This window comes from Macrobrachium nipponense, chromosome 3 (assembly GCF_015104395.2).
Source record: "Macrobrachium nipponense isolate FS-2020 chromosome 3, ASM1510439v2, whole genome shotgun sequence".
Classification (NCBI taxonomy): domain Eukaryota; kingdom Metazoa; phylum Arthropoda; class Malacostraca; order Decapoda; family Palaemonidae; genus Macrobrachium; species Macrobrachium nipponense.
The window spans coordinates 77636193-77658836 of NC_087202.1; the positions used below are offsets into that span (position 1 = coordinate 77636193).

The 22644-nt window shown below is 38.3% G+C and overlaps 3 protein-coding genes and 1 long non-coding RNA gene across 6 annotated transcripts in view; 2 read left to right on the forward strand and 2 right to left on the reverse strand.

The window, feature by feature from the left end:
- Positions 1-11405, reverse strand: part of LOC135222426 (uncharacterized) — a 65506-nt gene extending 54101 nt beyond the window's left edge. The window contains exons 1-5 of the mRNA XM_064260513.1: positions 11292-11405; positions 10712-11067; positions 5810-5963; positions 5332-5691; positions 797-1036 (exon numbers count right to left, since the gene is read on the reverse strand). Coding sequence (XP_064116583.1) covers positions 797-1036; positions 5332-5691; positions 5810-5963; positions 10712-11067 — 1110 coding nt within the window. The 5' untranslated portion in view covers positions 11292-11405. The remainder of the gene's footprint in view (positions 1-796; positions 1037-5331; positions 5692-5809; positions 5964-10711; positions 11068-11291) is intronic.
- Positions 1-22644, forward strand: part of LOC135221829 (elastin-like) — a 241857-nt gene that overhangs the window by 98328 nt on the left and 120885 nt on the right. The gene's annotated exons all lie outside the window — the stretch shown is intronic.
- LOC135221831 (uncharacterized) lies at positions 493-1555 on the forward strand. The gene is made up of 2 exons (XM_064259731.1): positions 493-639; positions 788-1555. The coding sequence occupies exon 2, from the start codon at positions 788-790 to the stop codon at positions 1409-1411; it is 624 nt and encodes a 207-aa protein (XP_064115801.1). The 5' UTR covers positions 493-639; the 3' UTR covers positions 1412-1555.
- LOC135221833 (uncharacterized) lies at positions 20850-21882 on the reverse strand. Its single transcript, XR_010316100.1, has 2 exons — positions 21608-21882; positions 20850-21457 (listed from the first exon to the last, which is right to left on the reverse strand). It is a non-coding gene; the product is annotated as an uncharacterized LOC135221833 (long non-coding RNA).

Here is a 22644-nt window from a genome sequence, read left to right on the forward strand (position 1 = left end):
CTCTCATCTCTCTCTCTCTGTTGTATATAGTTAACATAGGTTTTTGAAGGTTTCAGTAGTGGTATTTTTTATTTGTGTTGTCGTTTTGTTGTAAAATTGATGGTTACAGTTCATCGTTAATTTCCAGTGAGGGAATTAAAAATCAACGAATTTTTTTTATGTAATTGCCGATTAAAGTTAGTGTTTAGTCCTCTTTTTTTTTTTTTTTTTTTTTTTCTACAATTTTTAGGTCTTTGCTAGATAATGTGTTGCCCTTCCCATCGGCGTCCTGATTGATCAAGCAAGTAATGATATCAACTTTTATTTTGCCCTATTAGTCATGTTGCAGGGGCATTCAGATGGCACAAATAGAACAGGAAGCTTAATGAGGGCACCTTTTTATTCTTTTGGAGTGTATCGTGCTTTTGCAAAAACTGGAAGAAAGCTGAGTGAACTTTTGCTTTCATTGCCGAAGACGGACAGCAACTAGTTTTTATCCGTTGTCTCTTTTAATCGTCTAGTTCGATGCAAGGCAAATATTGCTTCTGCAACCACTTTGCAAGGCCAGCAACGAAAGCAGTTTGATATATAAGGCGTGATAACCCAAGGCACACCATCATTTTCCTTGGACGGGTTCGACTGAGACGGTGACTTGAGAAGGTAACATTCTTTTCTAAGTCTATTCTTTACTGAAGCCTTTGTAAGACACGAGGTTTTATAACACTTCTCAAAGACAGTTGTCCGCTATTATTAGCGAAGTCACAACGCCACGATCCTGCAGCTAAATATTTTTTTTTTTATTTTTCAGATGAAGTACCTGTGGTTGCTGATTGCCGTCTTGGCCCTTGTGGCTGCAGACGATAGCAGCTCCCCTTCTCAGTCTGATGATGATCATGGGGACGACGACGCTGGTGCCAGCGGCGTCGAAGGCCGCACAGGGCGAGGTCGTCCAGGCTCCCAGAAATTCTTCGACGACGGCTTCGGCGGCGGTTTTGGCGGTGGATTTAGCGGTGGTTTTAGCGGTGGTTTCGGTGGTGGAATCGGTCCCGTTGGAGGACTTGGAGGATTAGGAGGACTAGGAGGAATCGGTGCTGGTTTGGGTGCTCTTGGTGGGCTTGGTGGCATTGGAGGTATCGGTGGTATCGGCGCCGTCAGGCCCCCAAGCATCCCAAGTGACTGCCGCTACTGGTGCAGGACTCCCCAGGGTCAGGCCTACTGCTGCGAGAGCGCCCACGAACCCCAGAGCCTTGTAGGAGTAGTCAAACCAGGATTCTGCCCTCCCGTCCGCCCCCTCTGTCCACCCGTAAGGAACTTCCTCCCACCAGCACCCTGCTCCAACGATGGTGCCTGCGGTGGTGTTGACAAGTGCTGCTTCGACACCTGTCTGCAGCAGCACGTGTGCAAGCCCCCTCTCGGGTTTGGACGTCGCTAAGGCGCCCTTAGTTGTGTTATAAGTGACCCTGCCACTTGTAATTAGACATCCTTATAAATAGTGTACAGATTCTTGTAAGTATTGTACAAAAACTAATAACTTAACAAAACTGCCAAAACCAACAATAAATATGTCTTAAGTCGATTGCGATGTGTTATTTTTTAAACCTTGATTATTTAAAAGTTTTCTAAGTATCATTTTGAAGTGTTTCAGAATTCATATGAATGGAAGCCTCATCTGCTGTCTGTGTGTAGTTTTTATTTGTTATTTGAGTGTCTGGAAGCTGAAAGCTCAACAGATAATTTTATTTAATGGGAGAGAAATAAATTAAATATCTTTTATGAACTGGGTCCCTGGCTGGGTTATGTCTTGTCTTAAAAAGCTGGCTATATCATTTGCATTTTGCCCTTCCTTTCAAAATCAGATTAACCATATCTCTGTGGATCCTCTCCATTTTTACATTTGTCTTTTTTTTTATCTCTTTTAGACAGTTCTTTTACTTGATATCTTTATAAAGCTAAAACAAAAGCCCTCCCAGCGCCTCAGTGGCGTGAACGGTATGGTCTTGACCTGCCACCTCGTTGGCCGCGAGTTCAATTCTCGGGCATTCCATTGAGGGGCCAGAGATGTGCATTTCTGGTGATAGACGTTCACTGTCGACGTGGTTCGGAAGTCACGTAAAGCCGTTGGTCCCGTTGCTGAATAACCACTGGTTCCATGCAACGTAAAAGCACCATACAAACAAATAAACAAAAGCCCTCCCTCTCTTATATTTTTGGGTCTTACTTTTATATGGGCTTTAGTTAAGCAATTTAAATTAGATGCATAGTCACTTCTCTTCAGCTGTGCAAATACTACTTTTGACATTTCCCTCGAGAGCTGCTTGACCAGGTGATTCGACGACCCAGAGTCGCTTGACTGATTCGACCTTTTCCCGGTGATGCGGTACGTGTCAGTTTAGGGCTTCAAATTTCCTACTACTATGCCTGTGTAGAAACTGTGAATTCAGAAGAGAGCTCTTTTGATTAGTTTCCTTCACCTCCATTACTTCCAAAATAAGAAGCACTGCCATTTTTACATGTTTTTGCTACAGTTTTATAGGTGGGTTGTCTGGAAAAATAAGAGCTAATATGTCGTAATTTCTTGAAAAATAGAGTCAATATGTCGTAATTTCTCTAAATAGAAGTGATATTTTTATATGAAATATAGAATCGGCAAGAAATAAGGAGTCTAGTACATCATTATGGATGTACTGATATATTACGAATATTATACATAGTTGAACTGTTAGTTGTATTTAGCAGAATATGAAGATGCTCGAAGTCCGCTGATTTATTTAGTCACAGTAAATGAAAGATTGACTGGAACACAACCGAGTTTTACAGATATAAATGCCAAAAGGTTTTTCTTGCGGAGGCACTATCACAGAAAGCGAGTGCATTACAGATCACTTTACCATTTTCAGAGAAGTCTGTAGGAATGTGCTATGGGTATTAAAGGGAACATTAGGCAGATATTCGCAAGCCATCGCAGTTAAAAAAAAGTTAACTTACAAACGCATGTGGTTTGATTAATTTTGTTTACGTTTAAAGAGTTTGCCATAGTCTTTCTCTGGAATTATTGCAAATTGTAATGATTTTCATACAGTACTTGTTTTCAAGATTATTAAAGACTACCAGAAAAGTATAAAACCTCTGACGTGACCCAGGGTTAGACTTTACTCTTAATCCAAGTTTTTTTTTTCTTTTTCTTTTTTTTACTGTCTGCTGCTTTCCCTTGACTCAGAGCCTTGATATGAGCTTACTTCGTATTCTAGAAACTTTGCCCGTAATCTGATGATTGAATTAGTTTAGGCACACATGTAAAGGAAATGAAAAACATGCCCCCTCCAGCATGGTGAAGAACAACGTAATATACAAGTACTTGTACTCTGCCTTAGGGATGATAAAAAGTAACTGAGGATTAAGGAAGTTAACCTTCGTATGCGAACGCAAAGTGTTGCGATGAACTTGTAGTCAGTGAAATAATTGAAATTTGCTCTTTAAGTATTGAGCTTCTACGGTATGTGTGGTCTTTATCTTGTGAGGCGTCCAAACAATGCGAGATAAACATCGGGAATAAATTGTCAATTTGGAATTGGTTTGATTTTGAGTCTGTGTGGTTCCAGCAAGGTTAGATGAAGGGGGGGAGGGTAAAGTTAATGACTCTTGGAATAGATCCCATGAGTTTGGTGCTCATGGCAGTTAACTGGTCATAACAGTGGAGTTCAAAGGTATTCTACCTTTGGAGGAAAAAAGCAGCGACCGCGTTTTTATCAGAAGTTTTGAAAAGTGACGACTTATCAGTAAGGAAATTGAAAAATGCTTTAGGATGCATGTAGTTTAGTCATTTTTACTGTCAGCGTCGTTTTTCAGATGGTAAATTAAATGAGGAACAATATATGAAAAGTCGGGCGCCTTTTGGATACATACAAACCTACATGACATCTTGAGGGGATAAAAGAAGCAGTTGAAAATTAGTGCTTGATTGTATTAAATCTATCGCTACAATGATTGCAGTTGCTAAATTTATCATACATATCGATGATTTGATGTTTACCGAGGAATAGGAAGTCCTTGTCGTGTTAGCTATAATAATTTTTAATTATACATGTATCATTTGACTCATATATTCATCATTATTTACTTTTATCCATTAAGCAGCTGGATTTGCTCACCCAGTTTTTGGCGTGTAGCCAATGAAAATCATTTATGTTAATTTAAGAACTGGAAATTTTATGTGGATTTTCTTGTGGTAACCCGCAGAATGAACCCGTGTAAGAACAATGTGTGATTTTTGTATTTTTACAGTTTTAATTTTTGTCCAAACATGACCTCTAATCGTCCTCGGTTATCCTGGCTTTGGGAAGGCGAAAGTTTGTCGGTCTTTCATATAACAATTCAAATGCCCACGAGTACAAAAATACGTATTGAATTGAAATAATAAGCATAAAATCTGGTGGTCGGAATACAAACTCTACAGGGAAATTTTTCTTAATTGACAAATGTATTTTTTTGTCACAACGTAATAATCAGGTCAGCAAAGAACCAGTGTATTTTTAAGAAAAGTGTTGGCTGCTTTTAAAATGCAAGAATAATAATTTTTGAAAATTAATTTGGAAACTGACTTCGATTACGAGAGTATGGAGGGTTCATTTATCTCTAACTATGAATCGGTTCTTACCATACTTGGAGATTTTTGTCTTCACAGTCCAAGCTCATGTGCATAGCCTCTGATGAAATAACTTTGAAAAAATAATACGAATTGACCTATTTACTGCAACTATTTGAACAAATAAAGTCTCCTCATTACTCTCTCTCTCTCTCTCTCTCTCTCTCTCTCTCTCTCTCTCTCTCTCTCTCTCTCTCTCTCTCTCTCTCTCTCTCTCTCTCTCTCTCTCTCTCTCTCTCTCTCTCTCTCTTTCTTCTTTTCAAGCAACTTACATGAACTTTGGAAGCCCACATTCGAGACAAGACAGTTGACAAAAGTAGTTCTCTCTCTCTCTCTCTCTCTCTCTCTCTCTCTCTCTCTCTCTCTCTCTCTCTCTCTCTCTCCAAGCAACTTACATGAACTTGGAAGCCCACATTCGAGACAAAGCAGTTGACCAGAGTAGCTTTTTTTCTTTCATTTAAGATAATGGTCGAAATCACTTCGAAGGTCAACTGCGGAAACCTCCGCCGTATATAAGAGCCCCATCGTGCTCCAATCATCACATCACTCCTTCTTAATCAACGGTTGTGACTGCAGAGGTGACCACTTCCTCCTTGGCAATCACTTTGGCACTAAAGCACTCTCAGTATTATATGTGATCGCTGATACAAGGTTTTTTCCGCGAGTCAATTCCTAAATTAGTCATTATGAGGTAAATCTCATTTTCTCACTTTCAGATGATGAAGTTCCTGTGGTTGCTGATTGTGGTCGTGGCCTTCGTGGCTGCCGACGATAGCAGCGACGACGACAACGCTGACGGAGTCCAGGGGCGCACTGGCGCTGCTGCTGGAGCCTCTGGGGACAAGAGGTTCTTCGGACTCGGCGGCCTGCCCATTGGAGGAGGATTCGGATTCCAGGGGGGACTGGGATTCGGAGGGGGACTTGGAGGTGGATTTGGCCTCGGAGGAGGACTTGGAGGTGGATTCCCCATCGGAGGGGGACTTGGTGGACTTGGCGTCGGTTGCCGCTACTGGTGCCCGGCCATCTACGGTCAGTACCTCTGCTGCGACCATCTCAACCCCAACAACTTCCTGTAGAGAGAGAGAGAGGAAAAAAATAGTCTCCCTTTCACCCAGGAGATGACAAGAAATTAATTCCCTTATGAAAAGTACAATGAAAACTTCTTGAGGAATCATCCTTTTGACATACCTGTGAGACCGAGAGGACCAAGCTCAAAGTAAAGATTACGTCGTCATCTTTAGTCAAGTCCTGAGGTTTCTTCCAGTCACGGTCCAGATAGAACTGTGCTTCCAGTAATGGACTCAGATTCTTGCGTCTTTCCCCTCTAGCTTCATCGAAAAATCTCTCGCATTAATACTTCCATAATTAGATTCCAGGAAATGTATTCCATTGAAAGTGTTGTAATTGTTTCGATTAAATTGTTTCGGCTCTCTGCTGGAATCACAATTTCATCGCAGTTGAAAGGATCCTCTCTCCTAGTCACAACTGTAGGATATGTTTCTCCCCATCCTCTTTTTTTTACTATCTTCTTGCTTATTTTCTTCTTGTAAAAAGTCTTCTTGTAAGTATTGTACAGAATGTATATAAAATAAATTCGAAAGACTGATATGATTTTATTTTAACTCCTATTTTCAGAATTTTGGAAGATTTATAGAAAGTTAATGCAAAACGTGAAAAATATCTCAAGTCATCTTATATGTTTATGTACATAATACATACATACATACTTACACACACACACACACTCACACACACACACACACACATATATACATATCGTGATCAAGTTATTCATAATATATATATATATATATATATATATATATATATATATATATATATATATATATATATATATAATTTGTTTATAGTCAGATACTCAACATACTCCCTTTTCCACCCATTAGGTAAAATTAGCAGAAGGGCACAGCCTTCCGGTTTTCTCTGTAAGATTTTTAGGGATGAGGCGGCTAACCCCACCCCCTTTTTCTCGACGCCAGCCGAAGCTGCTGCCCTTGCCATCAGTATCTGGACTTGAACTAGGCGCCAGGAGTCGTTAACCTAAATAGCGTACCACTCAGCTCCCAGGTCGTAGGGAGGTTAAATCACTGTTTCAGTGGAAATCTGTCAGATCTGAGCACGGTTTAATTAATCTTGGGACCTGCACAGCGCAAGTCGTTGGTGATACCACTGAGTTTCCACGACCTCCCTCATCTTCCTCTTCATAGCTTAATCCCTTGTAGGGGTCGCTGTTTTGATAAGACATCCACTAATAAGTATATGTATATATACATATATATATATATATATACATATATATATATATATATATATATATATATATATATATATATATATATATATATAAATAAAGGAAATGGGATAAAGTTTACAAACGCTCCAAGGAGAGGTCCATTGGAGGACGAAACTATTGGGCATTTTCTAAGAAAAACTTTTCATTTTCCTATGTGGAATACAATTGAATTAACATATCATCGTGCCCAAGAAGATTACTTGTAATATATATATATATTAATATAATATAATATTATATATATATAATATATATATTATAGATATATATATCTGTGTGTGTATATATACTATATATATATATATATATTTGTGTGTGTGTGTATTATATATATATATATATATATATTTGTTTTTTTATATTTATTTACTTTACTTTATATATTCGCTTCTACAAAGTTTGAGGTTGACCAAAAAAGCGATTGGAATCGTAAATTTCAACATTTTTCAAACATATCTGTTGACGGGAGGGGTGGGGGGGTGGGAGGGCAAATTAAACTTTCGGTAAATCGGTTTTCGTATAATGAAGGCTAAAAATGTAATAATAAAAAAATATGGGACACAAAACGATAAAAAAAACTAGGAAATAAATATAAAGACAGGAAATGAAGGTAGCGAAAGATTAATGAAAAGCAATAAATTTCTACTGAAAGAGGCATTAACATGACCGATTAAAACGATCTCATAGCAACAAAGTAGTCAATATCACAACATCAGCTACTTGGCTCCCCTAAATTGTAGGACCTACTCGTATTTAGCCATAAAACAACACACAGACATGCATACTGATATCAATTACAACTTCCATGCAGACTTACTGACATCAATAACCAAAATACAAATATCTTGCAAAAATAACTAATTTCCATACATGGTCCATTCAACAAAATAATAACAGAATGAGCTGGTCGATTTGACTAAACACTTGGGTTTAGTCTCTTTTCGCACTCATTCAAACTTAATCACTCTTAAGCAGATATGCCTTTCGTGCTTAACCATCCTTAACTCACTCGCTTTCATGACATTAACCAATTTCCTCATATCTGTGACTATATTGTCAGTCTTTATTTTTCTTGTAATGTTATTGCCAATTTGGTCTTAGTCTGAGAGACTGAACATAATTCCCCTTCATTTTATTCAGAAACATTCGTCAAAGATTGAACTCTACGCCAACGTTTCCTGCAGGTTTATATCGATCTGCCTTTTGAAAATTTTCACTGTTTTATATGTGTGTGTGTGTGTGTGTGTGTGTGTGTGTGTGTGTGTGTGTGAAGATAAAAGGTCTATAAAACACTATTTTAACGTTGCAACCATATATTTCGAGCACTTCCTTCTGTGCTCCTGATCACTGGTAAAATATGGACATAGGATGTCTTACAGGAGCGCAGAAGGATGTGCTCGAAATATATGGTAGCAACGTTAAAAAACTGTTTTATGGGTCTTTTATCTTTATATTATACGGTTGGATTACAGTAAAAAGACATTCATATATATATTATGTATATATGTGCATATATATATATATATATATATATATATATATATATATATATATATTTATTGGATATGTGTGTACATACATATATGCATATACAAAAAAGTTAAAAGTAAATGACGATAGCTTAGGCAAACAAAGAAACAACGGAAGTAATGCTTAGGTGTACCATAAAGCAAAGGAAGTCAGAGCTACATTATGGAAGGTCATAGCAGTCATTAGTAAGAGGAAACAGTTACGAAGGATTAACAGATCATTTGAATCAAATGGTTTAAAAAAAAAAAAAACTAATGCTCCTTGTATCACTTAATGTCATTCTACCTGGTAATTGTCGAGCACCCTCATCATTATCATCCAAGACCTGTTTGATGAAGAGGTTAATAGGTCATGCATTTTCTTCTCCGCTAAACAGTTATTTTGAAGCAGTTTGCTAAAATTGTTCTTGTTTTACTCCTTGCTTTTTTTTTATCTTTTCACTTTGGGAACATGTTACAAGCAAGTAGATAGCTATTTTGATTGTTCAGTAAGAATTTTACATGTTATCCTCTATATAAAGTGAAATGTATATCAAAGTATTTATATTTTTCTTGCGAGCAATTTCCCCTTCTATCACCACCCTAAGGTACGGAGAGAAGTCAAAGGGTAGTCCTATTTAAGACGTTCATGTCTTTTGCCGCTGGTAAAGTACGCAAAATAAAGATATCCTGTTTTTAGGATCTAGACGGTACTCAACGTCCATGGGGGCGGGGGCCGAGTTGGTACGATTTGCTTCCAGTAATCCAGTTCAGGGATCAACCTCTATAAGTATACTCGTACGCGCTGTAAATACGTGTGATCAACGGCAAGTCTTAACATGTGGAGTTTATATAGGCACACTTGTGATTGACAGTGATTTTTCGAAAAGGGAGATCGAATCACGCTACTGCTGCTTTTGGAAGGACATCGTTTTGTTTTGTCTTGTTACTTTTCTGTAAAAGAAAACTACTGAGATGGTTTTGTCTGTCCGTCCGCACTTTTTCTGTCCGCCCTCAGATCTTAGAAACCACTGAAGCTAGAGTGCTGTAAATTGCATGTTGATCATCCACCCTTCAATCATCAAGCATACCAAGTTGCAGCCCTCTAGCCTCAGTACCTATTATTTTAAGGTTAAAGTTATCCATGATCGTACGTCTGGCAACCCAACAACACAGGCCACCACGGCCGGCTGGGAGTTTCATAGGTCTTGGCTGAGAGTTTCATACAGCATTATAGACTGTACAGCAAATTCGATTGTTTTGTTTAACTGTCTGTCTTTCCCTTATCAGGATTGGATTTGAACTCGAGAATGGGCTTTAGAAAATTTCCACGGAAGGAAGGTTAATAGACTAAAAAGAAATAGTTGTGGTTTTGGTACCAGTCATGGTCTGGAGGTTCATGCGTTTTGGCCGCGTGATTGTTCCCCATGTGCTGTCTTTAAGGCCTGATAAGAGACGAAGGCTGCATATAATGTTAACGAAGCTTACGGTTTTGATACAAGTCGCAGTTGGCGAAAATGAGGCCCTACCTGCTGTAGGTGTCCTGCAGTTAATAATTGTACACTTCTAACATGTATTTGTATATGTAATATCGAATCGTATCCATGTGCTCTTTGTTTATAATAGGATAATATATATATATATATATATATATATATATGTGTGTGTGTGTGTATGTGTGTGTGTGTGTGTGTGTGTATTTGTGTGTGTATTTCATTACCTTTGCACTCACTCCTCCTTTATATACGGACAGTGTCTTGAGAGGAATTTTGTAATGCTTACGACCTGCTCTATGAGCAAGAGCCCGTGCTGACATAGGGCCAGCTAAATAAAAAACAACATATAACAAGTGCATGTCATACCAGTTCGTCTCGGTAGAATGTATACCAACTATTGAAAAAAAACTACGTATTTTTTTTATAATTCTTATTTATTTCATAAGTTCGGTAATGGAATGTACAATGATACTATAGATGTTCTGTACAATTATTACGAGAAATCTTTTTACAGGGGGGGGTAATTTTTACAAGGGGACATTTTTACAGGGGGACAAAAGTAGAGAAGATATATAGTACAGTCGAGACCAAAGACGAGTAATTCGGACGTCTCATCAGCACAAGTTAATCCTGGTGCTGGGACAGTTGGAGAACATTTTTGAGAAAACGACGGACTCGAATCGTGGATGGTGTTCCATAGCGAAAGTATTTCTTTTTTATGACTTTCTTTCTACCTTTTTTCGGTTAAATAATCGTTTCGAAGGTCTTCTACAGGAAGTTGTTTGGGTTGAGATGGTCGCAGCAGAGGTATTGACCGTAGATGGCTGGGCACCAGTAGCGGCAACCGACGCCAAGTCCACCAAGTCCCCCTCCGATGGGGAATCCACCTCCAAGTCCCCCTCCGAGGCCAAAACCACCTCCAAGTCCCCCTCCGAATCCCAGTCCCCCCTGGAATCCGAATCCTCCTCCAATGGGCAGGCCACCGAGTCCGAAGAACCTCTTGTCCCCAGAGGCTCCAGCAGCAGCGCCAGTGCGCCCCTGGACTCCGTCAGCGTTGTCGTCGTCGCTGCTATCGTCGGCAGCCACGAGGGCCACGACCACAATCAGCAACCACAGGAACTTCATCATCTGAAAGGAAATGGGAAAAGTCCTTTTAAGGATGCCTTTCTTATACGATTTGATAAAGCAGTATGATCTATGTATTCCGAAAGAAATACATAGAAGTCTGTTGGGACTCAACGAGACACGTGAAATTCAGAGATTTAGTACATTCCCTCACTGTTAAGTACTTGAGAGATTGAACAAAGTGGTAAATAATTATTGCTGTACATTTCCCTTAACAAGATTGTTACCTTTGCAGTCTCGACCGTTGAAGGAGAGTGATGTGATCTGTGAGCAGACGAGCATCTTATATACGATGCGGATGCTGCCGTTGGCCTTCGTAGCTTTCGACTTTTAATTTTTTTTTTTTTTTATCAACTGGTCGTAAAGCATGCAAGTGCTTTCGTCTAAGCGACTGAGCATTAAAAACTTGGCCGAGACTTGCTACTGAAAACAGGTATTTGAACTGGACGTTACCTGAATTTGTAGGTACACCGTACCTTAATTTGTAGGTACCCCGTCCCGGTTATTTTCCGGAAGGGAGAAGGTAAATGTCACGACGATGTAATGGTCCACACAACATTACTATAGAATCTACCCTTGCAGTGGTCTACGTACACACAATTATATATAACATTTCCTTTTGTGTGTGTACATGCCATGTAGTTATGCACACACAAGTAGATATTTTATATATATATATACATGCATACTATATATTATCTATATGTGTGATGTATAGTGTATGTGAATAGTGCAAGGGACGTATATTTTAATATCTATACACACATACATACATACATATATATATATATATATATATATGTGTGTGTGTGTTTACTGTATTTATAGTGTTATATATATTATATATATATATATATGTATATATATGTGTATATATATATATATATATATATATATATATATATATATAGTGTATGTAAATAGTGCAAGGAACGTGTGTTAATATCTTCACTACTGGTTTTTCCGGACTTAATTTCAATCAAAATAGTGACCTCTCACCTATCAGAGTTTTTTTTTTTAACCTGTTTAAGTAGTTAACAAAAATACCTTTAAGGATTTAGATTTGATAAAGTTCTGCAGTTCACTGTGATCAGCACAAAGTTTACTATGATCAACACACACACACACACACACACATATGTACATTGGGTTTGGTTCATATTCCCGAATCTTAAAATCCTGAATGTCAAAATCCCAAACGAAACTTAAGAAAAATCCGAAAAACCGAATGTGATTAAAATCTGAAATTATCAGAATCCCGAACAAATTTAGGTTCCCGAAAGATCAGAATCCCGAAAACTCTAGCCATTCTCCATTCCTTAAGTTTTTTTCTCTCTTTTTTTTATTCTTTCTTTCTTTTCTCTCTTTTTTTTCTCTCTCTTTTTTGTGTAATTCCCTATCTATCTAGGTGATTTACAGTATATTTTATAATTTAAATTACATACCCCTTACACACCCTGTACAAATTTTACTTAGTATTTGTTATTCGTTCTATCTTCTTATTCAGTATTTTACTGAATATGGCTTTATTTTATTTTATTTTTTTTTGTAGGCCATTGCCAGCTCTCTCTCTCTCTCTCTCTCTCTCTCTCTCTCTCTCTTTTCATATATTCGTTTGTCTGAAATTACCAGCAATTGTCCCATATGCAAGGAAACCAGGGATTTGTCCGACATCATTAAAGGATTAACTTTGTGGGGAAACTTAAAACAAAAAAGAAAAAGAAGAAATACCTTTATTTCAACACCTTTACAGAACAGTATTTGAATCATTGAGAATACATTAAAACATTTAAAACTAGAATATGGAAATATTTTAAAATGAAAGATTATGAGCAATAGCCGGAAGATAGTTCATAAGATCTGGTCGGTTTTCACGACCGTTAACTATATTTTGTATCCTTTCTTCACGACGGATAACACATTTTTTTCTTTTTGGACAAGACTCGCCTCGCAGAATGCGTTCACATTCTTTTTGAAACTCACTAATTATGCGATAAACACCGACATGCACATTGCCTACTAAATTTTCCCATCGCCTGTGCCATGCTTCGACATTGTTCTGGGTACGACGAAATCCACTTTGGAAGCATTCATATAGAGACCACAAATTTGGTGGAAACAATGGAGGCGATCGAACAGCTACACCGTTGCGCAGATATTTTCTTATTCTGCCATGCACATAATTAGTTTCAAACCAATCGACAACTTCATGAGCTTCATCAGGCAGATGCAGTTTCAGTTCATCGAAAGCTCCTGGTATTTCAGCAGATGGAAGGAATGCTAATGCAAACAAATGACGTAGTTTTAGACTGAAATTTTCGTCGTTACCATATTGTATAGCCAATCCACTTGACTGAAGTCTGCGCCAAATGCACCGGCCAAAGTGGAAAAAACAAGCTTTATCGGTAACCGCTTCAAATTCACTTTTTGTGGCTTTGATTACACTTAACTCTTGATCTGTCATTATGATTCGAGGGTATAAACACAATCCATTCTCGTCTGCAAAGTCTACCAAATCTTCAAATAACCGTTTATAAAGTGACTCACTTTTTCCTGTCATTAGAATATATACTAGCGGATATGTTCTAGAGGTATCTGAGCAAACAGGGGCATGAATTGTGTCAAGTTGATAAAAAATTGTGGGGACAGTTTTGAAGGTTCCGTCCAGGATCCACATTGAAGCATGTGCTAGTTTCTCTACACTAGCTTTAGTGGTAAACATTAGAAGTCTCTCTCCTTCTAGAGTCGAATCCTTCACTAAAAACAATTCAGCATTTAATGTTTTTTGCAGCACCAGAGGAACTTCTATATCAATAATAGTCTTTGGTTCTGGAAGATAATTCTTTTAATCTCTTGACGAAGTGCATATTTTGATGGCAAACATGGAACAATTTCCGGGTTAGCAGTGGTTGTACACGATTGTATAATCTGACATGGGGCATCTTTTGTGTTTTTAGCTTGGTTTTTTACTTCACCTATGATCTTCGAAACGTTCGCTGCACTTGCATTGGGTGAATGGTTGTGGTCTACAGTTTTTTTTAAGAATATGTTGTCCATTTGAAAATATGGTTATTGCTCGGCCTTTGCAATTAAGCAGTTTCCTACTTTCACAACACCAGTAGTATCTATTGTTTAAACTTTTCTCTTTCACCATCAAATGTGCATTTAAATTATTAAAACCTTTTTGCGAAGGAACAATTTCACAGATCTCTTCCATTGTTGTTATGGGCTTTACGCTTTTAGTATTTTGTAGACCACAATGGAGAAGTGACTTTATGATAACACAGGAACAGACTAAACTAAAAGACATCGTTACAAGAAGCCTAAAATGGTAATTGCCCCAAGCTCGTACAAGAGAGGGAGAGAGAGATGGTTAAGACAAATGGATAATTTACTGGGATTATGATAATTCGGGATTTTAAGATTCGGGATTTTGATAATTCAGGATTTTAATTCATTCGGGGTTTTAAGTTTAGGAATTTTGACATTCGGGATTTTAAGCTTCGGGATTTTGATCGGAACCCATGTACATTATGTGAGATATTTTTGCCACCTCTAGGCACAGGAAAATTTAATAATTCAGCTCTCATCGTGTTTTGAATTGCCGTCCAATAATATGTATTCACCAGGCATTTGAGTGCTCTTGCAAGACTGGTTACCTACGTGTAGCTGCATAATATGGGGGTAGATATGAACACTTCCTAATAAACAGAGAAAATATATAGGGGTTTGGTTTTGCTGTTGTTTAAAGGGTTGGAAGTTTGACACTGGAATGGGATACAGTTTGGAGTCAGCATTATTTCTGGTTCTTAATTTTTAGTTATTATTTCTGGTTCTTAATTCTTGGTTATTATTTCTGGTTCTTAATTCTTGCTTTATCTATCTCTAATTCTATAAAGTTTCGTGTTTTGTAAAATGCTTTTGGTATCATATCTTTTCGAGTATATGAAGAAAAAAATATCCTCAGCTTTCAGGCGAACCATCCCATCATTTTCGACAATTATTCCTTGAAACTCAGCATTGCTAACATTGTCTCATATCCAAGCTGTGGAATCCCCTTCAAAATCACCTGTATATTTCTCGTTTTATCAAATTTGTTCCGTCAAGTGGTGAGTCTGTCGAGTCCTGGTCAGACGCCTGTTTCTTCCCCCTGTCAGTCTTCTTCTTCTTCTTCTTCTTCTTTTTCTTCTTCTTCTTCTCCTTGTCAGTCTTTCTTCTTCTTCTTTTCCCTGTCAGTCTTCTTCTTCTTTTCTTCTCCTTGTCAATCTTCTTCTTCTCCTTGTCAGTCTTCTTCCTCTTCTTCTTCTTCTTCTTCTTCTCCTTTTCAGTCTTTTTCATCTTCTTCTCCTTTTCAGTCTTCTTCTTCTCCTTGTCAGTCTTCTTCTTGTCAGTCTTCTTCTTCTTCTTGTCAATCTTCTTCTCCTTCTTCTTCTTCCAGCCTGAACTGGATTAGAGCATTAGGTTGCACTTCCTATGGTCCTTGTCTAATAGAAAAAAAAAAAAAGTGGTCAGTCGATTTTTAAGTTTACCGCAAGAGGGTTCAAGCGGCTGAATGACTTAGAGTGTTGTTTCGCCTTGAGCACCATTTAAAATACAGCCATTACTTTTCAGTAAACAGATATGTTTAAGTAAAAACATAAGCAGGCATATTTCAACAGAAGTGTATCAAGCTTGGTATATGACGTCATTTCTGTGGCATTTATAAAATTTGATTGAATATAAAATTTAGGCCAAAGGTCGAAAATTGACAGTATAAAAGGTTTGAAAGGTGGGGCAGGAAGAAAACCTCACAGTTGCGCTATGAAGCAATTGTTAGGAGAGGGTGGAAAGTAAGATGGAAGAAATAGAATATGAAAGGAGGCACAGTAAAAGGAACAACAGGCGTCATGAGTTTTTGTCGTTGCCTTTCCCATCATTAAAAAAGTTGGTGTTCCTTACGTAAGTTTCGGTGTAAGTGTTTTGCAGTATCATTCACCAACACTATAGATATGAGTATTATTTCCTTGTGTCTTTGCTATCGATTTTTTCAGTATTTTTATTTTCATAACTGGTATATTTATGATTCGTAGGACGTGTAGCAGATGATGTTATTACGATCAAGGTATAAGAAAGACCTTGATCATGATATATCGGAAAAGGAGGCAGTATACGAAAAGTGTTTTATGATTTTTATTATACTGAATGGTTAAGAATCAGGACTGTTATATCATTAAGCAAGGTCAGCCTGATATGCATTGTACTTTACACCATCATACTTTATGGAAGTACAATACGGTGAAATTCTCTACAACAAATACAGTATCCAGTCACTTTGTTTAAGTTTCTAAAACCTAAAAAAACAAAGCTGGTGCTGTTTAAAACTCTGTTTTAGCCTTATTTCACTGTAATACTTTAAATTTTTTTCGTATTCCAATTTGAAAGCTATTTACATAGAACATTGTATCATATTTGTGTTTCACTAACTGCTTGTCATTATTTATATCTCCGCTAAAATATTTCTAGCTCTTAATATTTAATGGTCTGAAGGTAGATATTTTCTTATTATTTACATCTTTCATTAAATAATTTTTGTGCGAATGATTTGATTCAAGGTCTTAAGTGGCACGTGTGGGACTTAATTTCTGTTCTTGCCTTCTTCTGCCTAGGTACTCTTGTTCATAAGATTACAGCTTTTTCCTAACTCTGAACTTTTAATTACTTGCAGCCAATTTCGTGATAATAAGGATAATTTAAATTACTTGAGAAGCAGGCGCCCTCTCAAGTATACTATATCAAAAGTAATGGCTACTTCAGCAGCGTTACTCTTGTAGAGATTTTTCTCTATATTTCGAATAGCGGCTTTTTCCTTGCTACTTAAACAGGCTAGTAGAGCGCCTATAGAGGTCATTATCAAATACAGGGTCAAGATCGGTGTATATATTTCAGTTTCACAGATAAACTATGATATCATAGTTTATTTTGAATATCCTTACCTTTCTCTTTGTATGTAGAGAAAGTATGTTTTTTTAATATTAACGTCATTACTATAGCATATAATTATGTTTTTTCCTTTTTTTCATTTCCATATTTTAGAGGCTCAGAATGTCTTCCCGTAATATCAGCTGTATTGCTATAATTTAGTCTTACGGATTTTGATGATTATGCATAGCCTTTTCCTTCTTCGTTGGTATAAGAAAGGGACTTTAGTTGTCTGCCTTATCCTGTCATCTCTGTAAAATTGTCATTACCGCTTCCAACGAAATTTGTTGGATGTTTTGTTTTCATGCCGTCTGCGTTTGTTCCTTCTCAGACTATCTCCGAAATGGACGAACGGAGTTTGATGAAACTTGGCAGATAAATTTATCAGGTGTCATCCTCGAGATGATTAACTTTTGGAAGGAATTGCTCAGAGGTGAAGATTTGTTGCTATGGAAACTATTTCTCTGAAAATTTCATCACCTTCAGGAACGGGCAAAAAAAGAGGATATATTGTCCTTGATTCAACCATGGTCGAAATATATTCATCCTGCGATCATGGATTCCTTAAGGAAGATATAAAGTTTTGGGAGCTCAAGTGATGTATATCTGAATATATTTTTGAATGGCTTCGTTATTTTTTCCAACGAAGTTGGATTAAGTTGTTTTCATCCATGTATGTGTTTGTTTTACCAGGACATGTAGAGAATGATTTTTCTATTTCAAGGCATCTATGAAGACCTGAGGAATATCCACACGGAGACTATCCCATTTGCTACTGCCACCGAATACGATTGTAAAAATAGGGCAGCGGCCTTTATTTAAGGGGGAAGGCGTCAGTGATGCTGAATATATGTGTAACTTTGTCGATTGCGTGGCTTGGTAGATGAATCAAGGACAATATATCCTTTTATTCCCCTTCTTAAGGTGATGAAAATTTCAGAGAAAGTGTTTCCATAGCAACAAATCTTCGCCTCTGAGCAATTTCTTCCAAAAGTTGATCATCTCAAGGATGACACCTGATAAATATAGCTGCCACGTTTCATCATACTCTGTTTTCGTCATTTTTCAGTGATTGCATTCAGTTTTGTGGAAACTGTTTCGGGAGGTAATGGGACTTTTGTTGTAATGTATACATGTTTTGAAAAATAATCCTAATAATATAATGTTGAGGGGCGTTAATAAGATTCCGAATTAAAGTGACGACACGTTCTCCGGCTCGTCTGTAGAACCGTGTCTTTAGTGTTCATCAAGTGTCAGTAAGAATTTACGCATGTATTGATAAGAAAAAAAATCCTTGATCAAAGTTTTTTTCCCATTTAATTTGAACGTATACTTTCTTATACTGACATTACAAAATCACATGAATACTAAGTAGATAGACGTTTACTTTTGACTTCATTTATTTCGTAGTTATGCTAATTGACATAAAATAAGATTATTTACAGTCTGTACTGTAATTTAATATATCTTTTTACAGATAGCTATTTAACAAATAAGAAATAATTAAAGAAGTCCATCAGTTGAACTTACAAAGATCTTCCTTCTAGATTTGACTGTTAAATGTTGCAAGCAAAATGTTGCAACATCTTTTGTCATCAAGATTCGGATTTTGGGAAAGGGGGTTGGGGCCAGGAAAGAGTGGGGGGCCGAAACCTGTGAAAGGGTCGATGATTACTGATTAATGCCTTACGACAGCCGGGGTCTTGCTTCAAGTGCTCCTTTCATATTCTCTTTCTTCCATCTTACTGTCCACCCTCTTCTAACAATTGTTTCATAGTGCAACTGCGATGTTTTCCTCCTGTTACGCCTTTCAGACCTTTTACTGTCAATTTCCGTTTCAGCGCTGAATGACCTCATAGTGCTTGGCCTTTGGCCTAAATACTATATTCAATTCAATTCTTGCTTAAAGAGCAGAACCAGAACCATATATGCCCATGGTGCTTGAAATCGAAAGTTGAGGTTTTTGCTTCATTTGTTTTCTTGGCAAAAGGTTTTTTGTTCGGGGATTTGCGGAACCTCTTCATCGTTTTTAGCGTTTTTAAGCTACGAATAGAACAGCGCCTCAGTGGCGTGATCGGTATGGTCTTCACCTGCCACCTCGGTGGCCGCGAGTTCAATTCTCGGGCATTCCTTTGAGGTGTTAGAGATGTGTATTTCTCGTGATAGAAGTTCACTCTCGACGTGGTTCGGAAGTCACGTAGAGCCGTTGGTCCCGTTGCTGAATAACCACTGGTTCCATGAAACGTAAAAACACTACAAATAAATAAACAAACCAGCATCGACAGTAACTACCACCAAAGCCACCGAGTCCCCTTCCAAGTCCAACGAAATCCATCTCCGGGTCCAAGTTCCCCATGGAATCCCAGTCCCCCCTGGAATCCGAATCCTCCTCCAATGGGTAGGCCACTGAGTCCGAAGAACCTCTTGTCCCCAGAGGCTCCAGCAGCAGCGCCAGTGCGCCCTGGACTCTGTCAGCGTCGTCGTCGCCGCTATCGTCGGCAGCCATTAGGAACACGACCACAATCAGCAACTCCATTACATGGAAACAACAAAACAATAACAATAAATGAAGATTTTCACCTTTGCAGTCACAACCGTTGGAGGAAAGAGACGTGACGATATGTTTGATTGATTATATATATTTGGTCTTTTCATCCTTCAATTTCTCAGCTCAGGGTCCTTCTGTCAATTCCGAATGAAAGGAATCCGTATTATTTTTTTATTTGTTTTAAGGTAAAATGACTAAAATGACTGTAAGACTTCTTCCGTTTTTACATTGTTTTGAAACAGTTTCATTATCATTCTGATGTTTAGAAGAAGAATCAGAAGTATATCTTAGATTTACCAGACCACTAAGCTGATTAACAGCTCTCCTAGGGCTGGCCCGAAGGATTAGATATTTCTACGTTGCTAGGAACCAATTGATTACCTAGCAACGGGACCTACAGCTTTTTGTGGGATCCGAACCACATTACATCGAGAAATGAATTTCTATCACCAGAAATAAATTCCTCTGATTTCGCGTTGGCCGAGCCGAGAATCGAACTTCGGACTACCAGATTGGTAGCCGAGCGCGAAGTCCACTCGTCCAACGGGAAACTTCAGATGTTTAGGATAAACGAACTTCCATAAGGGATTCCGCAGTATCGAATATCCTACCTTGAAGAAAAAAAAAGGGGGGTGGGGACAAGGATAGAAGAAAATAACTAATGAATAACCATAATCATGATTTGTGTACGTGTACTTGTAGCTATAGCACTAGATTCACATCAAACGTGCATTTGATGTCTAGGCCAGCCTTGTGATTGGCTGTTGATCAGCCAATCACAAGGCTGGAAATTCTCAATCTCTCGAGTGTTCACATAGGCAGGATGTATATCTCACCTCTCCTGAGGGATACTTTTGAAAGACGTATCCCTCAGGAGAGATGGAACATAGTTCCTACCCATGTGAACTCTCTCGAGAGACTCAGAGTTTCCAAGCCTGTGATTGGCTTATCAACAGCCAATCAGGAGCGTCGTAAGGGACTGGCCTAGTCATCAAATGCACAGTAGATGTGAATCTACTATAGTTAATAATTTCAGGCATAAATTGCATAATATGATTGAAAACCAAACGGCAGGAGGCTATAAGCCTGAGAGCTCAAGAACGGAAAGAAGTAAGAATAAGGTTGGTTAGCACTCACGTAGTTCCAAATATTGAATGACAGTGAAGATCAACGGGTTATTTGGTTGCAGCAAAGGAAACTGATGTTAAACCTTTTAGATTAATTCTTTTTTAATTTTCTGGTTTATAGAGTCAAACATGGTGAAATGAAAGCGCCGTCGGATGTTACATTTTGGTATTTATTGCGGATTCTTGGAAACACCAAGAATATTGACTTCACTCGGTTATTTACATTAAATACAAAGGGAGCTTTGTACAGGGAAATGCAGGTATTTGGCAAATGAAGAACATTGGTCAAGAAGATATCTAGCTGATGGTTGCCTCAAAGTGGAGCATCTCAGGTACTACAGACTTATTTGAGAAAGTTGTTGGAGTTGAGGTGGCCTTTTGCCAGCACGGGCTCTTGCTCCTAGAGGAAGTTGTTGGGGTTAAGATGGTCGCAGCAGAGGTACTGACCGTAGATGGCCGGGCACCAGTAGCGGCAACCGACGCCAAGTCCACCAAGTCCCCCTCCGATGGGGAATCCACCTCCAAGTCCCCCTCCGAGGCCAAATCCACCTCCAAGTCCCCCTCCGAATCCCAGTCCTCCCTGGAATCCGAATCCCCCTCCAATGGGCAGGCCACCGAGTCCGAAGAACCTCTTGTCCCCAGAGGCTCCAGCAGCAGCGCCAGTGCGCCCCTGGACTCCGTCAGCGTTGTCGTCGTCGCTGCTATCGTCGGCAGCCACGAGGGCCACGACCACAATCAGCAACCACAGGAACTTCATCATCTGAAACAGAATGAATGATTCATAGGCTACACACGACGAAAACAAGACATTCAAGAGTATGGAGTAATGAATATGACTTGTACCAAAGAGTTTTCATGCTAAAATGTCTTACTAAAGCATCTGAAAGCATTAGACGAAACGAAAGCTCACCTTTGCTACCACGGCTGTCGAGAGAGAGAGTGAGGTGATGATGCCAGATCGTGGAACGTCTTATATAGTGGACGTATTATTTGCCGAGTGACCTTCGCAAGTAGATTTCGTTCACATCCTTGTTCCTTGAATTGGGTCGAGAATAAAAGACAAAGCGGCCCTTTCTCCTCTTGGAGTTATTCAAAGTGAAACTTGTTTTTATCCGTCGCATTTAAAAGCAGAACGTGTCAGCAAAAACTTGATTGCCGTAGTTGTTTGGCAGAATATTCTATGCAATGTAGTCTCGGCAATTTATAGCAGTTATGATATTCGCTCATCTACAGAGTTAAGTCTGCAACACAATAAAGGCTAATGAAAGTATGACAACGGAGTTTATGCATAAAAGCAAAACATCATATTGGAGTGTTGATAGCCATACCTAACGAAGGAATCTATATAGATCAAATGTACGTGTTTATGTATGTGTACACATTAACATCAAATATGTATTTTAGTAGTCGTTTCTTGAATAGGGGACTGTTTGTTTCATATTTAAGAAAACTTTTTGTGCTGAGGCGCCTTTCGATCCACTTACTGGTTTATCCTTCTCGTCTCTTAATTGTGAATTTTTTTTTTCTTTGGTATGTTCCAATTTTTATTTTTCTGTAAAAGAAAATATTGTGCCGGCTTTGTCTGTCGGTCCGTTCGCACTTTTTCTGTTGGCCCATAGATCTCAAAAACTACTGAGGCTAGAGGGCTACAAATTGGTGTGTTGATCATCCACCCTCCAATGATCAAACATACCTACCAATGTGCAGTCCTCTAGTCTCATTGGTTTTTATTTTATTTAAGGTTAAAGTCAGCCATTTCGGATAACATTGATGTATTTTGGACAAATCAAAGGTTTGTAGAACGGAGACTGTGTAATAATTTGTGCAAATTATTTTTACTTTCTTATTTTGGGTCCGGGATTAGTATGTTTCCATTCCTGTAAGTGTGAGTGAACGAAGGTAATTGTATCTATTAAGTAACAGAGGAAGTGCCTTAGCCGAGATAGG

Coding starts and splice junctions, on each gene's coding strand:
- LOC135221831 (XM_064259731.1), top strand. CDS start 788: ATGAAGTACCTGTGGTTGCTGATTGCCGTCTTGGCCCTTGTGGCTGCA.